The sequence below is a fragment of the Pleuronectes platessa genome, chromosome 7, assembly GCF_947347685.1.
Source record: "Pleuronectes platessa chromosome 7, fPlePla1.1, whole genome shotgun sequence".
NCBI classification, from domain to species: domain Eukaryota; kingdom Metazoa; phylum Chordata; class Actinopteri; order Pleuronectiformes; family Pleuronectidae; genus Pleuronectes; species Pleuronectes platessa.
The window spans coordinates 21,984,976-22,010,786 of NC_070632.1; the positions used below are offsets into that span (position 1 = coordinate 21,984,976).

The 25,811-nt window shown below is 43.9% G+C and overlaps 1 protein-coding gene across 2 annotated transcripts; it reads right to left on the reverse strand.

The window, feature by feature from the left end:
• Nucleotides 1-6,377: 6,377 nt before the first annotated feature.
• sin3aa (SIN3 transcription regulator family member Aa) lies at nucleotides 6,378-25,271 on the reverse strand. 2 transcript variants are annotated; one of them, XM_053427856.1, is made up of 21 exons: nucleotides 25,168-25,271; nucleotides 20,079-20,295; nucleotides 19,597-19,779; nucleotides 18,079-18,185; nucleotides 17,339-17,633; nucleotides 16,557-16,805; nucleotides 16,236-16,388; nucleotides 15,858-16,013; nucleotides 15,642-15,731; nucleotides 15,109-15,227; nucleotides 14,775-14,985; nucleotides 13,898-14,014; nucleotides 13,530-13,768; nucleotides 12,885-13,068; nucleotides 12,139-12,718; nucleotides 11,159-11,328; nucleotides 10,898-11,071; nucleotides 10,493-10,585; nucleotides 9,928-10,022; nucleotides 9,499-9,691; nucleotides 6,378-8,290 (listed from the first exon to the last, which is right to left on the reverse strand). In XM_053427856.1, exons 1-21 carry the CDS (start codon nucleotides 25,239-25,241, stop codon nucleotides 8,060-8,062), a joined length of 3,930 nt encoding a protein of 1,309 aa, XP_053283831.1. In that variant the 5' UTR covers nucleotides 25,242-25,271; the 3' UTR covers nucleotides 6,378-8,059. The 2 variants fall into 2 exon arrangements, with proteins under 2 accessions (XP_053283831.1, XP_053283832.1); XM_053427857.1 differs by lacking the exon at nucleotides 25,168-25,271 and adding an exon at nucleotides 22,182-22,414.
• Nucleotides 25,272-25,811: the final 540 nt, after the last annotated feature.

Below are 25,811 nucleotides of genomic sequence, written 5' to 3' on the forward strand. Positions count from 1 at the left end.
CGGGAATATTCAAAGTGGGAAACTTTCCATGGGAATATACAGGAAATATACTGGAAATTGTGTGGGTAATTTATACTAACTGTATTTACCTTGTCATATACAGACATAAATATATACATTTTGTTTTGTCATAGGCTGATTTGAGCCCTGAGGAAACTTTGGGCACTTGACTATATGCTTCTGGATCTTTGTGTCATTCTCAACATAGGTCTTTGCACAGTATTTGCAAATGCTCACAACCTTTCCTTCTACATTGGCTGGGGTGAAATGTCTCCACACATGAGATAGTGCACGTAAAAGTGTTCTGTAGAATAAGATGAGAAAAAAGCTTGTAAAAAAACACTAATGCAATGCTGAGATATAAATAGTTGGCATTGACAATTGGAATAGTTTTTAAAAATATTTACATTGGATGGATAGATGAATAGAAATAGGCTAGATGGACAGATGAACAATCCTCAATCAGCATGTTAATATATTTTCCCCAGCTATATCATCGAAACTTACCTGACTAGTCCTGCACACTACAGCAACCTCAATAGCCCTGCTGTAGTGTGCAGGGAGAAATGCACAGTGCAGTGTTGAAATTCAATGTGCAGCGTGTGCTGCATTCCATATATCTTTAGAATAGAGTTTTGAATGATGTTTTTATTGCGCACCGTTTAATTTGCGAATATTTGTTTTTCAAAATTCCCCAAATTCCCGAGCTCAATATTCCCATGGGAAGTTTCCGGAAAGTTTCTGGAATTTACCGGAAATTTTCGCCCCTTTGCAACCCTATATGCAGTACTCCTCTTATCAACATCACCACTATTCACACACTGAAAAACCCTTCAGGGGTGTTTAGGGCAGTTCAGTGTCTTGCCCCATGACCGTGCAGAGGAGCCGGGGATTGAAGCATCGACCTCCTGAGAAACAGCCGTCCGGGTCCATGTAATGTAATAGAGACCTGTAATAAAACTGATTTCAGTACAAATATCAGGAAACGTAAAAGGAAAGTAGTGGAGATCTTTTTTTACAAAAGATACAAAACTGACTGTGTGTAATGCCAAAAGCATGCAGAATTGGCTGGTTAAAATATGTACACACACGCACGCATACACACACACAAACTTTCAGTTGGATGAATGGATCTATTCATTTACAAGACGGACTAAGGTACAGTGACAATAATCCATTTTATTGCTGGTCAGGAGTGGATTTACTGTTTAGGTGCATGAGCCAGGCAGTGCACGACTGTCATACAAATGTTTTTTACTGGAAAACCATTGGGAAACGTATTCAAGACTCTCCCCGGGAGCAGGTGCACAATGATGAGTTGGTGGTCCGGGCCGATACAGCCTCCGTCTAAAGATGTGTGTTGCAGTCTCACCAGTGGTCAGGGGCCTTGGCATGGACCTCAGTGCTGTCCATGGGGTGGATATGGCGAGAAAGTGGCACAGCATCAAAAACAAAAAGCAAATCTGTCTCTGTCCTTCACGGCTGCCAGGGATTAAGAGGTTGTCCTTTCAACACTCGGCCTAGCGAGGACTTGCACAGCGGCTCGTTTCCATTCCTCAACACCGAGGCTGCTGGGACATGTCTACACTACCCCTGCTTTTTGACCTGGTATCTTCTGAAAGAATGAGTTTCCTCCTCAGTGCACCACAATGCTCTGGGAAGCAAGGGCCAGGGCGGACGCCTGCTGTGATGTTAATTTAATGACGAGCTGCTGTTGGGAAGGCAGGTCCAAACAGCTGAATGAGGGGATTGTTGTGTTTATGCTCCATTTTATGGGGAAGGGGCCCCTCTGTCTGTCTTACTGCTCTCTTCTGGGCACCAAACAGTGGGGCCTCTGTGAGTACAGTGCAGGACAACCCTGCTTCCTAAAGAGACTTGGTGTCCCAGTTTAACTCCTCCCTGAGTGTGAGTGCTTTAGGAGTTTGGGACGCATACTGAAAAGGCCCCACTCTCTGCACAAAACGATCTTACACTAATTAGTGCTTCCACATCGAAGCAACCCAGGTCCTATTGTGTTCGTTTTGGCCACTCTGCCCATTGTCGGTCTCAAGAATGTAATAAGTGAGGTAATTGCTGAGGTTTGGTCATATGACAACAACATGTGAAAAGTCAACAGGCAGAGAAAACAACAGAGCTGTCAGATGACGACAGTTTTTTCAAGATGAACAACATCAGCATCACGAGTTACAGAAAGATTCGTATTTTATACATTTGCATATTGTGTGTCTGTGCATGTGTCTGGCATCAATAAATGTATCTTGTATTAGTGACATCACTTTTGCAGCCAATACGATTGGAGACAAGATGTGCATCTTTTTTATATTGGCCAATGACTCATCATCGTGTGTTGTAAATGACACGTTAACGACATCAGCATTGGCACAAACAGTTAGCATAGCCTGACAGGGGTGGATACAGCGTGCACACAGTGTATGCATCACCACCTCTGATGCTTTTCGTGCCTCTTGTATTTAACCCTGGAAGATGGTGCTGACTCACCCTCAACACGGCTGTATGAACACCAAGGGAGGATGAAGAAGGTCAAGTTCAGCCAAGTGTGCTTGTGTCTGTGTTGAGTGAGGTGGGGTAGGGTGTGTGTGTGTGTGTGTGTGTGTGTGTGTGTGTGTGGGGGGGTGCTGTCACATTAAATTACCCAGCGTGCTTTGTGCCTCTGACGTCCCCACTGACTTTCATCTTGTGATATATTTAGTCAAGCTTAAGTCTCAAGAAATGCCTTTTTTTTAGGAGGGCACAGACACACGTATTGAGAGCACTGCAGCTGCGGCAGAGAAGAGAAGAGCAGAAGAAGATTGAACATACCAAAGACAATATTTATCCGTGAAGATTAATACATTTACATTTCAGGGCAACTGAATAATAAACCTTCTCAGAGTGCAGGACAAACTTGAAGTTTTGCATCTCATTACCTCCGCCAAAAAGATTGTGTTTGTTTGTTCGTTAGTTCGTCAGCAGGATTACACAAAAACTACTGGACTGGTTTGGTGTGGTTTGGTTAGAGACACTGCTTCCATAGAAATAGTGTATTTGTTTAGACATCATATAAACTGGGTTTCTGCACATTTAAGACCATAACGAATTGACATTGACATAATATAGACCTACCATGCACCATTAAACAATATTTTAATATATATGACACTGTTCTAGGCCAACACATCCATTAATAATGTTAATAAATTCCTGCATGAGTCTGTAGAACTAAGGTTTCAATGTGACTGAAGACATACGATCCATCGGTTTATCTTTATAAGAGGAGGATGTGTTGACACCACCAACAATATATCTGAATCATACATCAGCAAAAGTAAAGTTGACATCTTCAAACTTTGTATACCTTGAGTGCAGACTTCCAGACTGAGGCTAGTTGTCATTCCTCCAATGCATTGGATATAAATACCAGTCAAATTTACCATTGGTGGTGGGAGTTTTTTTTTTTTTCTGCCTGTTGAATTCGCCGGAGCTGAGCGTGTAAAATCGCCTATTCAGCACAAGAGCCGGCAGTGGTTATGTAAGAGTGCCAGACTTCACTAATCCTTTTACAGATGAGAGAGAGGAGCCTGCAGAGTGGTACCCTCTCATCATCAGGACAAATCAGCTTGTGGAGCAGACGTCACACACCCGGCCCGTGCACACGTCACCACGTACACACATCCTCTCATATACAGACACAAACAGCCTGTGGGTGCAGTGGGTAGAAATCCCCCACAAAGCTCAGAGGTGGATGGTTTATTTGAGAGAAAAAAAGACGAGGGCTCTGAATTATTAATGGCTGCTCTGACTCATGCTTCAAACCTTATGACCCCTTTTTAAAAATACTTTCCCAAAGGTTGTGGTTCCTCTGTCCTCATCCAGGCATGCTGGTGAGGTTTTGTGCACGCAGAGCAAAAACTGTGTCATGGTTGCCAAGACTGTTCTCTCAGTCAAAAAGCACAGGACAAGTGGGCAAAAGGCTTCTTATTGGTCAAAGAGCCAGTAGCAGTGGGAAATTGAAATACAGCGAACACTGTGAGTAAGAACAACACCTGTTTACGCAGAAGAACAAAGTCCCAAAACCTATGAGGTCAGTGCAAGTGAGTTAATTGCTCTGCGATGTGAATGTCGAAGGCCTCCGAGCCTGGGAGACAATACCCGCTCTGTGGTTGTGACAATAGCTCTGCTCTCTGAGTCAGAGGTTGTGGAAGCGCCGGAATTAGGGAGACGAAAGCTGTTGAGAGTTCAGGAGTGTGCACTTCAAGGAAGTAATCACGCAGAAGAGCTTTTAGTGGGGTGAAAAAAAACAAAAACCTCACTCCCTCTTCGCCGGTGCTGCCTTTGAGGAACTCATTATTAGCGCTGGCCCTGGGAGGCATGGGGAGCTCTGCTGGCATGTGTCGGACTCACTCCTCATCAGGGCCCCAGCACAGCGGCAGCCAAGTGGGTAAAGGGTGCACGTATTTGAGTGCATGGGTTTTGTTAAGAGTCTGAAAGGTGCAGGTACAGTGAAATGGGCTGCAGTCCTTCTGCCTCACTTCTCTCTCTCCTCCCTCTGCAGCAGTGGAAGCAGCCACGGGGGCCTGGTGGATGCTCAACAGCTTGTCCAGTCTGAACAGTCAGCAATAGTCTGCGTCTTAGCCAGGGGCGGATCCAGGATTTTTCTTAGGGGCCACCAGGGGGCCGGAATTTACACAGAGGTGCCAATTACATGTCCAGCATTTGTGCACAAGTCCTGATTCAGTAAGATACACAATTAATTATTCCCTGTTTACTGTTAGCTCTATAGCTTTGAACAAAGCCACACAACATTGAATATTTTTGAATATCATTTCAAAATATATATTATTTTCAGAGACGCTTTAACTCACTTATCAATCATTGAAAAACAGTAAGGCAAGTAAAGATTATAACCACATGGGTTGACAACAATTCGAGAGTACATGTGTGTGTCAACAGATTTCAATCTTAAACAAGGTGGAGTTTCTTATCTTTCAAAACAGAAGAGAACAAAAATTTGAATGTGGCACTGCTGAAATATTAACAGGAGCTATAAAGGGGTTGGGTGTGTAGACATGATGACAGGACTTGCTAAAACCTCGTCCAAAACTACATTTGTGAGTTAGCAAGATGTTAAAGATCAGTTTGTGCTGAAGCCATTATTGACTTTTTATTGATGTTAATTATTAAGCAAAAACTTGCTGCTTTTCTTTGTTTCATATTATTGTGCAGTGGATAACGCACTGCCGATTGCACAACAAGAGCCATGTGAAGTTCACCTTTGATGTAAGTTTGGTTTTAGGTGAAGCTGATGTAAACTGAGTGCAAACTGCAGCCATGATGACTGTGGAGGGATCACATGCTTACACAGCTAATCAATAACCAGTAAAAAAAAATTGTTATTTTTTATTTTTGTGTCTCAAGTCACCTTACAGTAAAAAGATGAATCATCTATGTGGAAGAGAGGAGCTCGTTATGTTGGTGGGCAGTGAGAGGGCTCCCTCTGTAGGATTTCAAAGGAAGCTACTAGCCAAAGTAACATTGGCGATTCTAGTAGCTTAGAATTGTATGTATTATATTACTGCTTTGTTTCTGGTAATGCCTATAACAATACACACATTTTCTTATTTGTCTATGTGTCAAATATTGATTTGAATAGTGATTACAAGGGCAATGGTCAAAGCCTTAAATAGTTTTGTCAACCCTGGTAAATATGCTAATTTTAAAGAAGATTAAAAAAAAGAAAATTAAACTTTTAATACTAAAAGAAAAACTTCTCGGCTTTTGAAGGATGGCAGATATCTTGGAAAGGAATACAAGATCTAGGGTTGAAACCTTTCATAAAAAGGGCAAATGTTTAAAAGGACTTTGCTAAAAGTAGAATCTGTACTGTGTTCAGGCCGACTGCACTTTGGAGCTTGTGTTTGTATACTATTACAAACTTGCTGTTGTAGTTATTCTGTTTGCTACTACTTGTCAGAGACTGCATTTAAAGTTTATAACGGCAATGGAAATCAGTTGGGCACGTACCTCCGCCAGCTTTAATCAAATTAAAACAAAATGCAGCCAATTTCCTGATCGGGATGGACGCCATGTTTTATTCTAATCTGACCAGTAGTTCAAAGTAGTTCAAACAAAGAGACAAACGATGGGAGATGAAAGCCTCATTTCCTTGGCAGAGGTAATTCATCTGGTTGTCTGGTCAGAATGTGATTGAGGCCTGTGAATTTAAAACTCAATCTGACATGAAAACAAACCTCATTTGCATATGAAAATTGTGTTTGAGAAAATATAAACCGAGAAAGATTATGCTACACAAATAATGGACGTAAACATGAACTTGCGAAAAAAATAAATCACTCAACACAACCTCACACAGGGCTCCGTAGGCTACAAATGTCATTTTTATTATTACTTTAAATAATGTCTAAATAAAGGGACTAAAGACATGCTCGTGTGACTTCTTCCAATATCAAAAATATGGTGTTGGGTGATGTTTGCAGCAGAAATCTATCCAGGGAGGGACGTGTGCATCACAGGGTGAGACCGTTGTGGAGTCTATCAAGTCTGAACTTTGAAATGAGTCTCACCATCACTATGGACGGTGTCAGTTGTCAAAAGGGGGGCAGTGATACTTTTTTTAATCAAATGTCACATTCAGAAGAAGAAGTTGTAATTTTTCATATATAAAAACTGAAAGACCTGGATACATTTCTACTTCTCCACGTGTTTTACAACAGAAATTAAAAAGGAAACGAGATAAAGGAACACACCAAGGGGGAAACAGCTATTTTTATAATCAACTCCCTTTGGTAAAAACTGTAATAAATGGTCTTGCATTTGTCTTTTTCATTTACATACCAACTTTAGCCATTCATCACTAAAGTCCACAGTAACCTTGGAAAGTATTACTAGCACAACAACACAGATTTGTCATAAAAAGTCTGAGACTATATACAGTGTATTTACAATGTGAGCGGCATGTGAACAGTCCTCCTAGTGTGTGTGTGTGTGTGTGTGTGTGTGTGTGTGTGTGTGTGTGTGTGTGTGTGGATGTGTGCGTCTGTGTGTGCACGAGCTGGTGTGTTGGCCGAGGGCATTTTAAAATGATTGACTTCCAGGGCGGCGAGGATCATGTGTGTTAATAGAACTATATATAATATATATACACAACACATACACTGGAATACATGTCAGTATCTGACATTCACAAGCTATACAATTTTACAGTCTGAGACCAAACAGTGCTGTGAGGCTTTTTTCTTTTCTTCTTTTTTACATTAGATGCAACAGTGCATTTCGGATGTTAACCTGACAATGCTGTTTGGGGCTCAGGCACAGTTTCGAATAATGCTGCCATGTATTCTTGAAAAGGAAACCTATCCCTCTTTTCGTCTGGTGATAGGTACATAATTGTTTGAGCCGTAACACAGGAACGTCTGAACCAGATCGCACAGACTTAGTATTTGAGCATCCTCCAAACCTTCACTCTGGGGAACAGAACTATTTGAAACATTTCCCTTCTCCTAAATAAGTGCACTTGTCCGCCATATCGTTTTTCATGGATACTGTAGAATAACACTATCGTAAAGAAAATCCCTGTATGATTGATTTTGATGGAGCTCTCACTCTGATGGCTTCAGACAAACTGGTAAGTCAGCAGCTAAAATCGAAGCTCGGTTGTGATTAAGTACAAAAAGCACCACTCGTTCTCTCTCAGGCTCCCTGCTTGAGTTGCTCGGCCCGGCTGAAAAAAGCTCGGGGGAACTTTGTTTGAGACGTGGCTCTGAGTGCTGGTAGGAGCTCAGGTCTGTGACTGGAACGTGACAATTCCTAAGTTTTGGCACCAAAGGCCCTGTGAAAAAATGGGCCCAGCTAAAAACGCTGGTAAAATCCGTAATCCTGCCGCCCTGGGTGCAACATACAGGGAAGCTATAGCTTAATTGTGCTCCCATGTCAGCCTTAAAAACACATTAATAGGCCCTCGTCCCTCCACCTACTCCTGACCTGTTTGACTTCAGACAAACCCCCCCCAGGAATCAGTCTCTCTCTCCCCATTTCTCCTCGGCTACGGCGTTTTGCTGGCTGTGCCGTATTTGACGCGGTATCTGTTGATGTTCACGTAGTGTACGACCTCGGGGTGGCGGGCAGTGGTGCAAGGTAAGAGGCCTTCACGCCCTTCACCCATCAGCCACTTGTTGGTCTCGGCGCTCATATCACGGGTGACGTTCACCTTGGCCCAGGCATCCACCCAGGCCTGGAAGCGATTGTGCAGCCGCGTGCTCACCCTCTCATGGGACTGAGGGAAAAACATACATTTGTTAGAAAGCTGAGTGCGAAGAGGATTATGTTAACACTGACATGGTTACAGACTGTGAAGTCAGTACAGATGCACATGAACAGATAAACTAGGCGTCAGATCTTCAGCCCGACCTGAGAACACTGAATCAGCAGCTTTCTGCATTAGAGCTCCCCTCACTGGTGACTTAGAGTAAATTCAACTGTCAGCACTGAGTTTTGAAACCAGGTCACCTGATATCCATCTCCCACCAGCAGCCAAGATCTGTCGGTAAATCAGTCAGACAAGCAGCTCTCTCTTGGGTCCTCTGTCTGTGATGCGTCTCGCAGCTCACTGACACATCAGCATTTCACTCAGCTCTGTTTACACTGGCCAATGTTTTCATCACTCGCTCGGACAGTTGCTATTTCGGACTGCTGAACGCCAACAGAACTAAAGAGGCGGGAAGCTTTAGCTCTCTGGGTCTTAGCTGCAGTTTATCTGTGTAATAAGGGGTTTAGTATTGTGGAATAATTCCAGCAAAGTCATGCTTTGCTTGCAGTGTTTCCTATTCATTATCTAGACTTTTCTATTTAAATATGTCCCGTCAGAGTCTCATAAGTATCATATCCCTAACTTGGTGTTTTACTCTGTTGCTGCATTGTATTACTATGTCCAGCACTATTTGCTATCATCCATAAAGTTGTTACCGTCCACGCTGTCAGACCTGACAGCATGCATTGCAGTTTTCTCTCTCTCATGTGAGAACTTGTCTTTCACTACTACTACAGCTAGCGCCATAGAGTGACTGAACTCTGTAGGAAATGATGGCTTGATTTTAGAAACGGACTTTAAAGCCAGACTTAAGTGCTGAACTGCTAACTGCTGAGTTCCAACACAGTATTCAATACTAAACGTGGCAGATCTGTTTAATCGGTTGTATTAAATATAACCACAGCTTATGTTTGTAGTCCCAAATCATGCAGGATTTGCTGTCTGAAAAATTTAATTTGAAAGCTAATCTAATTCTAAAGCATCTGAAAAGATCTTTCGAAAGCCTAAACTGGAGATTATATAAAAATGGTGCATATAGATAATAATAATATAGTCCAAGTCATAGCCACATGTCATTGTAAGAAGCAGCCCCCTCAGATTACCACCCATAAGAGTTAAGAGAAAAAAAACTTTTACTGAGTAATTCGTATGAAGGCAAAGTGTGGATTGAATACCTGGTGAGCTCGCAGCAGGGCAGTGCGTCGGTACATGTAATCCTCAGACTTGAAGACGTAGACCATCTTATAAGAGTTGAGCTTGAACATGCACTCCATTTTCTCTTTTTCCAGGGACTTCTTGCCGCCCTCGCAGGCCTCCTTGTCCAGCTGCTCTCGGCCTTTCTGGTACTTTCTGATCCGTCTCAAATTCCTGATTATGAGCACGGAGACGAGCGTAATGAGAGTGACTAATGAGATCCAGCAGGAATGTGTCAGAACAAATCGATTAGAGTTAATTTAATCAGAGGCCTGGACTTTCAAAGGAATGTGTCATACAGCCTACACAACAAGGTACTCTAGAGTCATGCATTATGTAAACCATAAATCCTGACCATGAAAATTACTTATTTTGCAAAATCTGTTGAATGAGCCTAGGTGACAACTTACCTGGTAAGAAAAACTGGCTTCTGAGCGAGGTGCTCCCTCAACTCAGGCGTGGTCGAGTCTGGATTTAAGTAGCGTCCAACATAATCCGACCAACGCTGAATAAACAAAACAGAAACAAAGAATCGTCAGCAGATGACACCCTAGGATTTATTGCTTTCTAGGAACAATAAAAAGAGCAGATCGTTTGGTTCCATCAAAGTTACAGAACGCTCTGCGGGGTCTTTCAGGCCATTTTCAGACATGAACTCTGGAAAATGAAAACACAATAGGGTCCGGACTTTCTCCAGTGTTACGCATTTCCCATATGACGAATGCATCATGAGATCCTCCGGTCAGAGTCAAGGTTATCGCTTTGGAAGCAACAACAAAGCAAGATTTATGACGATTTACATCTTCGGCTAGCTAAGGTCTGATACTGAGGTTGGGTATTTACCTTTAACAGCTTACTGCCATCACAAAGGCCTTATCTAATTAAAAAGTCCTTCCTGGCCTGGAAACTAATAAACAAGGACCAGTTTGTAAAGACATTTTTGTGTGGGCTTGTGGAAGGTTGATATTTTCTTACCTCAGCCTCCATGGGCTCGTCGGAGTTCTCCTCCTCTGTGTCCAGGAGCTCCACCATGAGCTGCACCTGCCCCCGGTTTCTCAAAAACATCACCTGAGAAAGAGACACAGTGTGAGAGCGAAATTAATTTAGCGTGTGAAAGGTAGAATGTATCAAAGGGTTTGAAAGGATGAAGAGCAAACCAGGCAGCTGCAGTTTGTCATGCTGAAGCCCAGGATTACGTGTAAACCCTATGGTCTGTATCGATGCTATCCTTTTAATTATAGTTTCTCTGTCTATAATACCACAAACATCTCAGAGAAAATAATAATTTTAAAAGGTTGACACAATAGTTAAAAAAAAGAAAAGAAGAGATGCACCATCCGCCCAGTTTTCCCAATGACAGTAGCTACTTTGTGAATTTACCTTGAAGCAGTTCTCGTCAGACATCAGCTGCTCAGCTTTCCGGTGGTACATGGACTCAGCAGAGCTCCTTGAAGACTGCGTGGACATGGTTCCTCCGCTCGCCCCGTTGGCGCTCTCTGCCAGGTAGAGGTCTGTGACCTGGACGCAGATCTCGTCGCTCACCATGTGCTGAAGCTGGTTTGAAACGTGGGTGTTTGGTTAGAAAGACAGTGAACACGACAGAGCCACCGGATTTCTGCGCCCGAGAGAAGGAGTGCTCACCTGCCGGACGATGCTTTGGATGAGCTTGTCCATCGTGAAGGCGATGTAGGCGTTGATGGTGAACATTTCCCTCAGCGAGTCCTCGTACTGAGACGCGTCCATGTTGCCATCCAGGTGATTTTTAACCATCTCCAAGAAGGCTGAGTAGTAATCCTCCACCTCAATTTCCACTAGAGAGAAGAAATTGTTTCAAAAATCGGATGAATAGGTGCATTTCAAAAGACATTTCAAAGAGATCACTTTTAGCAACAGTTTGGTCGTTTACTGTTTCTCGTATTTGTCCGTTGCTGTTCTGAACCCTTTATTGATTGCAGTAAGCCTACGAAAATGTTGACGATACTTTTCATACTTCCTCTATTACAAAAGGAATGTGAATTATGGGTTGCAGAGAAGAAATGAAGCCTTAATTTGTGTCTGTAACCGGGTTTCATACCTGAGGGGTAAAAAGTGTATTCCGCAAAAACGAAGGGAAAAATGTATAAATCCGAGAAGGCAGCTGGAGATATCAGAAATTAAAACATCACCTCCACTCAGATAACTGTCCCTACCCATGGCAAACTTGCAAGAGAATCTTGATTAATCAAAAATGATTAGCTTGTGAAAGCTAATCACAGTAAACACACTGACATCTGCAGGAGCACTTTCATTAAAGAACTCAACTCAACTATCGTAACAGGCTGACAAGTAGGCTACAACACACTTGGTGTGAGTGACCTTGTATGTAGCATGTGTGTTTAATCACAGTGTTCATGGGTCATACGTTAACGGTTCCAGGCCTGAATTTGACTGGGAGATAATAGCGGCTAATGGGTTGTAAACTGGTACAGCGGTTTGCAGGTGTGGGCGGACGCTGGTTTGCAAGTCTGTAAAAAACTGTTTCAGGGTTTATGCTCTCTCCCTCAAATGGGAAAACAAACGAACACAGAACAGTCGGGTTGAGGAGCAACATAGAAAATGTGTGTCTGAGTGTTGTTACTCACTGGGCTCCTTCAGTCTCAGCTGGATGGCTGGATTGTCGTTCTTCTCCTTCTTAAGTCCCAGGACCTCCTTCTCCCATTCTCGTTCTCTGACCTCCTCTTCGATCTGTCGCTCCGCCTGCCCGTACAGCCTCAGCAGGCGCGAGCACAGCGTCTGGTGCAGTCGCAGGAAGATGTACCAGTTGTTGTTGACGTAGAAGAGGTTGTAGGCGTCGTCGCAGCCGCGCAGCTTCTGCGCTGCCGTGTTGCTGAACAGCAGCTTGGACTTGGAGGGGCTCCTGCTGCCGGGGACGCCATTGTGCTTTTTGGTAGCTCCTTCCTCCAGATCCAACTCCTCCTCCTCCTCCTCTTCCTCCTCTACCTCCGAGAGCTCGCCGCGCTGGGAGAACAGCATGTCGGGGACGAAGTGGTAGATGATCTGTTTGATCTTGTATTTTTCCTCCTTCTGAATGCCCGTCTGCCGCTTGACATGGTGGATGATGAGTGCTGCTGCGTCCTCCAGGATCTGACTGTCCTCATAGGCCAGTGTCAGGTGAGGTCCTATGGGTGGACCGGTGTTTTCCTCTGAGGCCTGCTCCTGGCGCTGCAGAGCAATAAATAATTCATTGTCATCATTTTGAGAATTAATTATTTAGTTTTTATGCTAAAGCTGACTTGAACTGTTTCCTCAAACTCTAAAAACGTTTCTACTGGTCAGATGTTAGCACGACTTTTTACACATTTTGAATTGTGCTGATTCTGTGTTTTACCTCATCATAGATGCTTTCGATTTCATTGAGCAGGGACTTGGATCGAAGCACTTTGGTGTCATTCTGTTTGAAGTTGATGCCTTGATGGTCGAGAGACTTGAGGTAATACTTCTCGTTCTGCTCCCTCCATATCTTGTTGAAGCCTCGCTGGGCTTCCCGCCACTCGTCATCCTTTGTCTTTAACCTGGTGAGAACAGAAGTCAAGTGACGACACTGATGCAAACATCTGCTGCAACATGATGCATTTCAGACAGGAGAGTATAATAATAAAGAAGCAGCTTCTCCTTCCTTCCTGCAGCGATGGAGATTGTAGTCTATAAAAGCACACATTCATTCTCAGGGGTCATTATTCATAAACACCACAGACACTTCACATTGCCTTTTCCTGTCTTGTGTGGATTAGTGGGTTTATAATCTGTGGTTCAGCTGAAGCTGGTGTACACACATAAACTGCACTGCTTGAACAGAGAGCTGTGAGTCCCACATCGTCAAACAAAAAGAAACCCCTCAACAAAACAGCTTTAAATAAATATGAGTTTTTCACCCCAGTAACGTTGATCAAATAATTGAAGATGTTTTTAAAAAAAAAATGATCAGCCAACATAAGAGACGATTAACATAATTACTTTTCTTTTTTACACCTACCTCTTTAACACGAGGGGAACAGAAGCTGCAGGGTTTTTCTTAAGGCCGTCGATGACGTCCGGCGCTTTGTCTCCGTATATCCTCTGGATGGCCTTGCGGTGCACCACCTCAGAGGAGCCACCCAGCGTGTTGTCCAGGCGGAACTTGGCCTGCTCCTCAGCAGACATGCGGGACAACTTGCGTTGCACCGTCTCCAAGGCTCTGATGGTGGCCAGGTTGGTTTCCAATACAACATCCAACTGTCGGGAGGAAAACGCAGAGGATTTACGATTATTTTATAAAATTAAAATCATTTATTTGAACCGTGTGGCGTCAACCCTGTGATGACGTCTACAGACAAGCTGTCAACATTAATTATTCCCACTCACCTCAAAGCGCTCGTCCTCACACCTGTAGATATGCTCCTCGTACTGGGTCTTCTTGGAGCTGACAAACGTTGAGTCCTCAGACCAGGAGGGGAAGGACACCCAGGTGTCATTTAGGACCTGGACAAGGTAGAAACCAACACTATCAACTTAAAGCTCCATGGAGATAAACAGAGATGAATTCAAAGTAAGCCAGTAATAGTGACATGTCGACCGTCGCCTTGGACTTACGGGCATTTTCACATCATACCACCTTTGATTAATGATGTTAAAAGCTTCTGGATTAAAGGATTAAATTCCTAGTTTTTCTGTTTGATCTGCCCTTGTATTTTTTTCCTCCACATTTCAGTCAACTAGATCTCATCTTTGCAATATCTTATCTTCAATGGACCTTGTATTTATGAGAGATGTGTACATTTCTTGACTCTTAGCTGCATCGCAATGCAGACAATTCGTTCGTTGTTTTAGACGAACAGAGTCACTTGTTGACCTGCGCAGAGTAATGTGCCTGATATTTGAATTGAAAAGCTTATTTTGTAAATTACAGCACAATCGTAATAATAGTAACAGTCTATAATACGTTTTAAGCACTTTCTAAACATGTTCATGTTTGTCTGACTGATTTCATTAACTGATGAAAACTGAATTGAATGCATCGCTGCATCGTTGTGCATTGGAATCGTTGACTGCTGAAGATGCACACCTCTAGTATTCATGTGAGTTTAAGTTGTTTTTGATAGTTAATAAACATGAGTGGACAAACAAAATTAGCAGAGCCAATCTGTCATAAGACTTCAAGCAAAAACTCAACTGATACAGCACTAATTACACTTGATGAATATATCTTAAACTCAAGGATTTCAAAAGGTTCTCTTCTCACCTCTTTACAGAGTGGAGTCCTCCCAGTGCATTTGGGCTGCTGGTAGCTTTTGGGCAGAGCTCTGTAACTGGAGCCTAGTCTCTTACAGGAGGCATAATCGATCTCCATGGCGATGCCCTCGGTGGCCCGTTCCTTAGGGTATGATTCGATGTGGGACATTTCCCGATATCCCAAGAAGTTCTTAAACCAGTTGAACAGCTCTGGGAATTTTCTGTGTATGTAAGAATGTCATTATTAAAGTTAAAAAAGAACATGTATTAGATGTAAATACTGTATTTATTCATCTACTAATGTGGAAAGACTTGCATCCTATGTGTGCAGTGAGACAACTCACCCTAAGAAGGGCAGCACCAGCTGCACCAGTTCAGCCCTGGAGATCACCTCCTGGTTAAAGATGACCAGACACCGCAGGAAGTTGTCATAAGCCTCCGCACTTCGCAAGGCTTTGCGCACCTGTAATGAAAAATGATTTCAAAAAAGATTTACGTCAGGGTCGAGTGGAGATGAACAAAATCTGCCTGCCATATCTCAAATTTGAAAAATAAATAAATGAAAGAAAACTTTCTACAATTTAGTCAGCAGCATATTACTAGAAGTTTGGACTTACACTTCGTATAACTTAGACTGATTGTGTGTAATCAATAACTGTGCTTTATTTCAAGTCATATTAGTGACTTTTACATCTCAGAGTATTTCAGAATAGTTTTAAAGAAAAAATGTATATATATCATGAATAAATTAAATTGCACTTAAAATTTCTAATAGAGTTAAACGATCAATAAAGAGGGTTTTAGTCTTTTCATGAGAATGAGTAATTCCACCTAAACATAACTTGTATTTAAGCTAAAAACACAGCAGCCAACTCACCTTCTCAAAGAACAGAGATTCTGTGCCGACTCCGTGTTTGTTGGTTTCTGTGACTGAAGAATCTTTCAAATTCAGTAACTTGGGCTTCTTCTGTAGCATTACAGCAACGAGAGGACATAGGTATAATAATTACACAACAAATCAACGAAGGCAGACGTGAAAACACAACAATAGAAAGGCTGTATCCTCATTAGCATGTGTGAGTACTTTGTGTACCTTAACAGGTGGTATGGACCCTGGAGTCGGATGCCGACGGATCTGACAGCCGTTCTGATTAGGCCTCTGTTTGTTGTTGAGCTGCATCTTTTTGGCGGTGCCACCGTGGTCGTTCCGTACAGACTCGGCCTTCTCGGCTGTGGTCTTATTTAACAGCTGTGGGAAAGAAACATGATACTGTTAAGACTGGGGTACATGAAGATGAATAGCTCACACAACAGGACTACAACTGCTACCACCATTCATACAGTATTTAAACAGACCAATTAGATCAACAGGCACTACTGTATGATCATAGACTTACCTGAACAATTTTAAACAACTGATTATAAAGACTTTACTTCTTCAACATCTGCGTAACATGAAGAGTCTGCTTACCACTGAACTGTTGGCATCAGGTAGGAACTGTCCAAACTCTGAGAGCAGGTCCTCTTGGTTCTTGAAGAGCCTGGCTACCTGAGCGTACACCTCCTGCTCCGTCAGAGCCGGTGTGTAGTTCCCTCCGGCCTCCTTTGCGTTACGCTGCTCCTTCTGTGGAGGACGAGCACAAGACACGTGTAATGTCAGGAATATGAGAGGTAACAGTGCCCTCACCAACTGCACTTCCACATTTTATTTGAACTATAAGTGCAACAGTTGAAATATGATAAGATATTCTTTTCCATTATCGGGGTGTTTTGTACAGTTCGAGTCACTGACCTGATACGTGTGCAGGATCTCCAGGAACGCTTTGTAAATGTCGGGCTGGCCCTGAAAGCGGTTCTTGATCTTGTTGACGTAGTTGATGGCGTGGTTGAACTCCACAGGTTGGTTGTTCTGCATGGGTGGCCCGGTGGGGGTCCCGCTGAGTGGTGGGTGGAGCTGCATGGGCGGGGAGCGGGGAGAGGTGTACGCAGGGATGGACGGATTGCTCTGGCTGCTTGGTGTCAAGGCCTGGGGCTGCAGAGGCTAGAAGATGGAAGCTTTTATTAGATGCTGCACCACTAAATGCAGTTTTATCGACCCACCACTATGCTGGTGGGGGGGTGGGTGAAGTGTTTTGAGTCTACTAAACACTTTTGGATCCAAAACAAATGAAGTCAATGACATTTAGGCTTAAAACTTAGTGTTAATCTCCTCACTTCATGTTAAATATGTATGTCGGGGCTTGAAGATACTTTGATGACACCACACGAGCAGCATGGAGGCATGTTATGGTTTTTCTGTGGTTTAATTACGTCTGAAGAAGGACTCACCCTTTACTTCATTTGTATTGGATTCGGCTGCGACACTGTTTACCCCTGAAACTCCAAAAGTGTTTTGTGGAATCAAACACTTTACCCAAACCACCGGCATAGGGGTGAGCAGATAAGGAGGGAATTTTCATTTCTGGCTGAACTATCCCTTTAAACTAGAACCAGCTCGACCAAATCATTGTGTGAGCTTTGTCTTTACAACTTGGTTGGTGTTCAGTCATTCCCCACTCTGCCTCTAGGACTCACCTTGCTCATCTTGGCAGGGGTAGACTGTGTGAGAAGGGGTGGAGCGGTGGTGGTTGGTGCAGACGGCAGCTGTGCCTGGTGCTGGGTGTTTGTTCCTGTTAGGGGGATGTTCTGGACTGTAATGCCGTGCGGGGTGATGTGGTGGATTTGTCCCGGTGTCGTCACGTTCACCAAGTCATTGGTCGCGACCTCGATCTTGTAGCCGGGCGGCAGGAAGGTGTTAAAGCCCATGATGAGGTCAGGGTGACCTTTGAACAGCTGCGACACTCTGCTGATGACCCCTGGAGTGTCAATACTAGAGACAGAAAAACACACATCATGAGTTGAAATCCAGTTCAGCTGTTAAACTTACACCTGTTGAACCTTTAATTAGTCGGAACACATGTCTACCTCCGCTGTCCAGCTGGGACAGACTTATCAGACTCAACACTCATTCTCAGCCAATCTAAAAATAGGCCTACTATTTCTCAACACTCATTCTCAGCCAATCTAAAAATAGGCCTACTATTTCTGCAAAAACTAAAGTAGTTTCTTGAAGTTGAAAGTTAGCCATAATCCTTCTTATTAAAGAACACTATTTATTTTTATTTAATATTAGTTATTAGCTAAATATACTAGTGCTGAGTGGTGCAAGTTGAAGGTACTATGACATGGTTGAGAACAGAACTCATGTATATCTGAATGAGAACATTTGCATGTGCAACCCAATGACTCGCTGTAAAATGAAACCGCGTCCTCACCTTTGAGACTTGAACTCTTTCATTATGTCCAAAAAGTCGTTGTAGACCTGAGGATGGTTGCCGAACTGCAGTTTCACTTGATCCAAGTAAGACAAAGCATCTTCCACCTGAGAGCAAGGGAGAAAAGGAAAAGAGGGAGTCAGGGTTAGAATCTGTTTTTCTTTCACTTTCACCTTTTTTTTTAAATCAATGCCTCGATGATCTTATTACACACCAAATGTTCTTAAAGTAAGAAACAATTATAAATAGCAGTTACTCAGCTGTGGCCAACATCACATTCTGAAACCCTGACAGACTCTCAGAATAAATCAGTACAAAGAACTGGAAATAAACCCAGATGTCACAGCTGGAGTGCAGGAGTTGCCGAATGAGTTCACAGAATGCTGATTCAGTCCATCAGGACCTGCAAAATCTCTCTCTCTATTTTGAGTTATATCTGAGTTTTAAAATCAGGTGTCAGTGGAGCCATTTCCTGCACTGTGCACCGGTAGTGATGTGTTTTATATCAACCAGCAAGTTTGACAGAACTAATGAGGGGAGCAGCCGCAGCAGCGGAGTCTGGCCGAAGCTACTGCACAAGGGGTAAGTTCGGAAAAATGAAGGAAGTGCCCAGGAAAAGCTTCTGATGATTCAGATTAAAAAGAAACTCTGCATTCAGAGGAAGGATTACATTCTCAAAAAGACCGTGTCAACGGCGGGAAGGAACATGGATTATAACTCCTGCTGCTTCTCATGGTTCCACAGCTCTGACACAGATGTCGCCTTACCGATTTCAGACAGGCTGGTATTTGCAAAATATTTGAAGGGGCCTTTATATCTGTTACATTTACTCAACATAAATAATGATTAATTGTTGGAACTATGGGCATTTCTCTGTATGCAAGACTGTTTATGTAATGACTCTCACTGCCAGAAGGGGGAAACAAAAGTTCCAAACTGCAGGTTTAACACAGTAGTTGCACATTTTCTATTAGGGTTTCTATCACAGGAACTTCCCTCTGAACAAAGAACCTTTGCAGGGTGTATATAAAGTTTCAGAGGTTGGGGGATGGGACTTTACAAAAGTACCAGAACCCTTGGGGTGGGGGAGCAGTGCTGATTATACCTGATTGGTTGAGTGACAGCATTTTATTCAGGCCATAATTCTTGTACATGTAGCTGTGTATACAGCTTCTTAAAAGTATATTGATCTTTTGTATCGACATTATGAAGTGACATTAGAAAGCCTATGACAACGAAGTCCAGGCTCTTCTGAGTATTTTTGCTGCTGCTCAGAGGGAATTGGAAACTGCATGATGATTATGTTTATTTAAAGATTCAGCCCCTACTTCGCAAATCCATTGAGTAGTGGAAAGATAGTGTTTTATTCAATAATGTTCACTATTTTATAATTATATATATATATGTATATATTTGTTTTCAATAACTTCTTTATCTTGTGGCATCTCTGACATTCTAAGGTTTTCCATGGGATGTGACAACTGCTAGAGCCTGTCACAATAAAAGTGGCCGACTAACCTTGAGCCTCTGAAACTGCTGCTGGCCCTGAGCTGAAGCTTGAGGAGCAGCCGTATGGCTGTGTCCCGACATCACAGAGGGGCCATGGGGTTGCACCGCCGGGCTGTGGTGGTGGGACCCCCCATGGACTGCTGGGCTCGGGGGGTGCCCATGCCCAGCGCTGTTCTGGGCCACGGTGGGAACCTGGGGAGGCAGAGTAACTATTTAAAACAACGGTAGATAATAAACAGTGGCTGAATGTCATCTGAGGCCTGATTCTTGTCATTTAAATTGCCAAAGTACAATATATGTAGAGCAATTTCATTATTTATTTAGACGAGGAAGAAAATACAAACAATTGACCGACATGCACCAAAGACTGACAGCAGTTTGAATGAGTTATGGTTGTCAAGTGATTTTAAACATCCTACAATCGACCTAGGTCAAACTCAAAAAACGCAGAAGCTTAAAACTCGACCACACTTGACAAACAAAATTTATACCTGATATCCCTGGGGGACGGAGTACTGGACACCTGCTGTGGGCTGCATGTTGTCGGACACGGCCTCATACACAGCTGGGGCTGGAGCAGGGGCCAGGACACGGTGCTGGAAAGCCTCCGCGTTGCCAGCGAGGCGCCGCTGCTGCGATGCAAAAACGGTTTCCTGATCCTCCAGTCGCCGCTTCATTATGAACTCATACTTGTGAGCGCTGAGAGACCTGGGAACAGAAAGAGCAGCATATGGACCCTATTTCACACTGACAGACCTCGGTTTGGTTATTCAGACTCCATCAACTCTGCTTCTTCAATTCATTCGATCTTGTCTTCAGGGACATATGGCAATATTTACTTTTTACTTCAACTGTAAATTATGGGTACACAGTGCCAGCCAGCCACTTCTTCTATTTGGCTGAGGAGGAAAACGAACTATTACATAGTCTGGAACCATTGATTTAAGGAAACATCAACGTTTTATAGATAAGTTATCAGACATTACTAAGAATAACTTTTGGGCTGAAAATATTCCTCCAATACATCACGTTGCCTGCAATTTAAACTTTTTAATAAATAAAATAGGCTGCACAATTCAAGGTTTCCCCCAAAAGATGAAGTGGGAGTGATTTTTAAGTTATGTTCTATATTAAATAAAGAACTTTTATAGTTAAATAAGTCTGAGTGTTCCAATGGTAAATTATTATATAAATGAAATATATTCTGTCTACTTTGGTCCTTTAGCAGTCATCATCTTTTTTTATGTATAAAATGATGTGGGGGCCCTGATCCAAACACAGTATTCACAATGACAGGGGACATCACTTGAAAAGCATTGCTGCAGTTTTATGTGCATAAATGTCAGTGGTAATAGTTTATATCCTAATATAATTACCTCAACTGACAAGATATTGTCAAAGATTCACCGATTATCATATAATCTAACTTCCATCTGTAGTCCCGACAGTTTTTACAAGAAAACCTGAAATAAAATGATCTGCTTAATACAATAACAAATTTATGAACCTTAACATTACGTCCAACATACTATCCTATATTCACGTGTTTCTCAAACTTGTAATTTCCAGATGATGGGGCTGTCGCGAGATAAACTAAACCCACGATCACCTCCTGAACGGAACCTTGATGTTAACATGTGCTAGACGTGAAACCGCGCGTGGCCGATGACACACGCACTGTGGACGTCAGCGGTGCAGACGAACAGGTGCAGCGGGAACGTGGGAAACGTCACGCTGCCATTCACAACTTCCTGCAGACGGCAGCGCCTGCTCCTCGACCCGCGGCTCCCCAGACAAACCCAGCGAGGGGGGACGAACACGCCGCGGCTCCGAAGCCTCGACGCCGAAGCCAAAAGCCCCCACAGTGACCGTGAAACCCATGAGCCCCCCGTGTGAGCTCGGCGTCCGGACGGCGGAGGTATTCGCCGACAACCCCCCGGCTCTCCGCGGCCAATGAACGCGAGGCTGCTGTATTTATAGCCGCTCCACCTCCACTCGGTGTAGAGTTGTAGCGCTACAGTCAGTCGCCTACAGGCAAACACGGCTTTCCCTGCGAACAGCCGTGAGCCGACCATCCCCTTTACGGCCTAGCGACACAAGCACCGACCTCGAGTTACAGAGCGACGCTTTCCCCCCCACGCCCGCCATTTAGAGCGTGGCACACGAGTGGGGCTAATTACCCTCGGGTTCCATCAGGTAAGCGCTAAAAGTCCACGGCCAGCCAACCCGGAAGCGATTCAAAGTGTTTATTCCGATAACTTCGCCGGGAAGCTGGTTTATCGACAGCGGTCGCGAGCTGCCAATTGGCTGCTAGCTAATGTAAACAACATTGGAAGCCCCACACGGAGCGCTGTCCGCGGGCTAGCAGGGTCGCACATGCAGCTAAGCATGAGCGATCCGGCGCACTGTTGATACAACATCTGCAACATGGGTTATCTCTCTCCATGCACAGATCGGGTCGAGCTAGGAGCGGGGCGAGTAGACGTCGATCCCCCCGTGGGCTTCACTCAAAGCGTCTGCTAACGGTAGGTAGGTTGTGCAGGCAGGTTGCAGCTAGCCGTGTTAGCTTACTGAATGAATTCAGCTGAACTCACCCCCTCTCCTTAAACAGCGAGCTGAAGTTCCCCGATGATGCTTTGATAATCCGTTACCGATGGGGGCCACAGCTGGAGACGGAGCCGACACCGCCGCGGACGTACGAGTGAAAAAGCAAACTTATCCGTGATTTAAGTAAACAATTTAAAGCTATGGGCTGCAAAGTGAAAATCTGCTCGAGAAGAAAACAATCTCCGTTCGGTTAGCAATGGGGGGAGGCGTGGTTTTCCTGCATAGGCCAGCCCCCTGACGAGCACTATTGGTCGGTTCGTTCGGAGGATCCACGTGGGGGCGGGGCGGATGACCCGGGCTGTCAATCATGGATTTATCCTCGAGTCCCAGAGCACGCCCATGTTGACTTGAAGCGCCACAGTGCATCAGTGAGTTCAGGCCATGGCTGTGTTACACACTATGTATAGGGTCAGGGGAGTAGTGCTGGATCCGTCTGCTACAGACCCCCGCCAATCTTCGCTTTCACTAATTCCTCTTTCCTCCAATGAAATATTACATGTCTATGGTCTTGTATAAAGGCAGAATGCAAATAGTTTACCAAAGTGGGCATTTTCTTGTTTCATACTATCGTACTGTTATTATAACCACATATTTCCATATGTCTATCTAAATTTGTTTGTCAGATCCCAGGCCCTGAGGAATAATGATGGTCTTTACTTTTCATAAACCTAACAATCTATTCTTACTTAGAATAATAGTCAGACCTTATAATAAGACTGCAGCTAGTACTTAATTACTTAAACTGAAGCACTTTAATAAAACACATCTTTACAACTGTGCACAATAACAAAATTGAGATTTAAATCTAAATTTTGACTCCAAGCAAGACACTAAATAGCTTCACCTTGCGCTCAAGAATATTGTGACTGTTTCTGACTGTTCTGTAGAGCAAGTCAGATTGATAATGATAATGGGTAGTGGCCCCCTATTGTGTAAACAAACCTTCAGCGGATGTCCTGGTGAGGTTGTACAGTAAAGTTGTCTTTTAATGCAGTATTCCTTTGTTGGTAGGACCAGAGTACATTTCAAATTGTAAATAATGTCTTACATTTATCTTCCCATGTTAGATGCTTTTGACTGACTGAATTTCTTTGCTGTTTTATGAAACTTAAAAAATAAATGTTTGAAATACTATGGTCAAATTGCAAGGCAAATTTATTTTTGTGGGTAGCTCAATGAGCTGTGTGTGCAAAACATGTTAAAACATTTTCCAAACTTTAAGTGATCTGGAGGAAGCATGCATTTTTGTTTTATATGTAAAATGTATGTTGTATGCAAACGTATACCAGCGCTGCCCACAGTTTGCATTAAAATGTTTTTATGGTGAGAAATACTATTGATAAATAGAAACTTTCTGAATTACCTATGGGGCATGTTCCCTCCTCCAGCATGCAAACATATCATGTGTGAGTGCCAATAATTAATTTTCAAAGAATAAAGTTTAATTTATAAGTGTGCTAAGTTTTTCTGAAAATTATAATATCTAAGAATATGCACATTTGAGCATAATAAACCATACAAATAATAAAGGTATGGCAACTGGATCAATCAATTATGAAAATAATCGTGAGTTGTCGAATTGGACATGTTTAGTTTGATGTGGTTGTAGTCTATAGTTTAATTATGTAAATATTTAATGTATTTATAATCATTAAAAAAATAATCTCATCTGTGTTTTTTATGTCGTTTTCTGTGAGTCGAGTGTGACTGACTGTCAATCAGATGCGTTAGCTAACATGTGATATCTGCACGGCCACTTCCTAGAGTCAGGTAGCACGTGACTCAGTGGGCGGGATCCTGCCTGTGCACTTGGATCCCTCCCCTTTGTGGGGGGCTGCAGCCAATCAGCGCACAGAAACGGCCTTACAAATCCCCAAAAGGTGGAACTTCCAAAATAAACCATCGCCCACGACAGGCGGAGCTGCAGCAGCCCGGGATTCCTCCCTCCAGCCCGGGCACAGGGATCAGCAGCGGCTGCACACTCAAACATACGGCTCTGTTACCCCGACTGGTCCCCCCCCACCTCCGTTAATGCGTGCACATTTATAAACGACGTGGTCCACTTCAGAATTGGCACCAAAGACGCATGGTTTTCATGGTCTAATCGCGCATTACGAGAACATTTCGCAGCTGCGTAACAAGTCGTTATTTCACTTTTGTGCAGAAGCGTGCACGACAACAAGCTGCGGGCTGTGGAGCTCCACAACACCGAGGAGGCGGGCCTCGCTGGCCCCGTGCACTCAGCGTCGGTCGACGTGCGTGTGTTGCTGGCTGCCCTCTCCAAACAAAAGGCTCCGCGGGACAAAGATAGAAGAGAAAGCCCGCAGCCACTGTTTTATTGACGCTGTGCATTAGCGCAGGTGGACGCGGGGGAATGGGGAGCGGGGCCTGGGCGACTCATGCTGCTACGTATTTTCTTGGCGGCAAAGAGGCGATCCGGGTGCCCTTACCAAACAATGCCAAAGTCAAAGGAAACGGGAACTACTGCGTCGCAGCGCGGAGGAGCCACGCCATTCCCCCCGCCGCGCTCCCCCGACAACAACGCAGGTTGCTGTCGGGGGAGGGCGCCTCCAACAAATCCCTTGCTTTGTTTACTTCAGCGATCGGGAGTGAAAATGTCGAACCTGTTTCACCACCACAACAACTCCCCCCTCCTCCTCCTCCTCACCCCGACCAGCCATTTACAAACATGCCCCCGCGGCCCCGCACAGCGAACGTCTCCAGGACAGCGGGATGCCTCGCATCGTCACCGCACTGCCCCGCACACTCTGTTGCGCCGCACTCCCAATGACGAGCCATCTCATTTCACCACTATACGACTGCCGATCCCCAGCATATAAAAACAAGCCCCCGATCGCCTCACTTTAGGACACAAAAGGCGCAAAGCGCCCCACCCCACTCGCAATAAACACCCCTCGCTTGTTACAGCAGCAGTGATGAGATTATAACGTCGTTTAAGCAGCTGTTACATACCCAGGAAAAAGACTCCTTACTCCGGATTCGTGTTTGTAACAAAATGTGTTGGAGACGCCCCCCTCGGCTGGCATTGGCGCACACCACCATCTACGTCACTTTATTTTGAATATCACCCGCTAAAATAGAGGCAGCATCACAGACACACTGGTGACTCCTTCTGATAAACACGGTGGGGCAGGACCAGTAACTGATTTACACACACACACACACAAACACACACAACAGGACAGTGATCTGCAGCTGCCCTGCAAAGTAATCAAGTACTATTACTGAAGGAACTGTGCTTTATTTATGCACCCGTTCCCATTCCATTCCAAAAGTGGCAGCTACAGGCTAAAGACATTTACTCAGTTGTTGGTAAATCAAAGTCCATATCAAATGGAAGTATTAGTTGAACTGAATCTAGCCCTCAGTACATTTTACTGCTGCGACATAGAGAGCACACAGTTACCCCAAAGATCTCCCACACACAAAAATAAACATTGTTGACACAGAAATGGCCACATGTTGCTGAATCCAGCTTCGAGGATACAGTTACACTGTTAGTATACAGTATACACTTTTCAATGCTGTTGTTTACACTGCTCACTCTGTTGTGGTGGTAAACCTAGTATTTGTCGAGTGAATGCAGGAGGTTGGGA

Bases quoted from the DNA above. Each gene is read 5' to 3' on its own strand.
- sin3aa (XM_053427856.1), bottom strand. From the start codon at position 25,241: ATGCCAGCCGAGGGGGGCGTCTCCAACACATTTTGTTACAAACACGAA. The intron at 10,586-10,897 runs GTAAATTCACAA...TCTCTTTCTCAG, and splicing joins CTGACGAGAACTGCTTCAAG to GTGATGTTTTTGAGAAACCG. The intron at 8,291-9,498 runs GTATTCAATCCA...TTTTTCCCTCAG, and splicing joins CCCTGCTGCGAGCTCACCAG to TCCCATGAGAGGGTGAGCAC.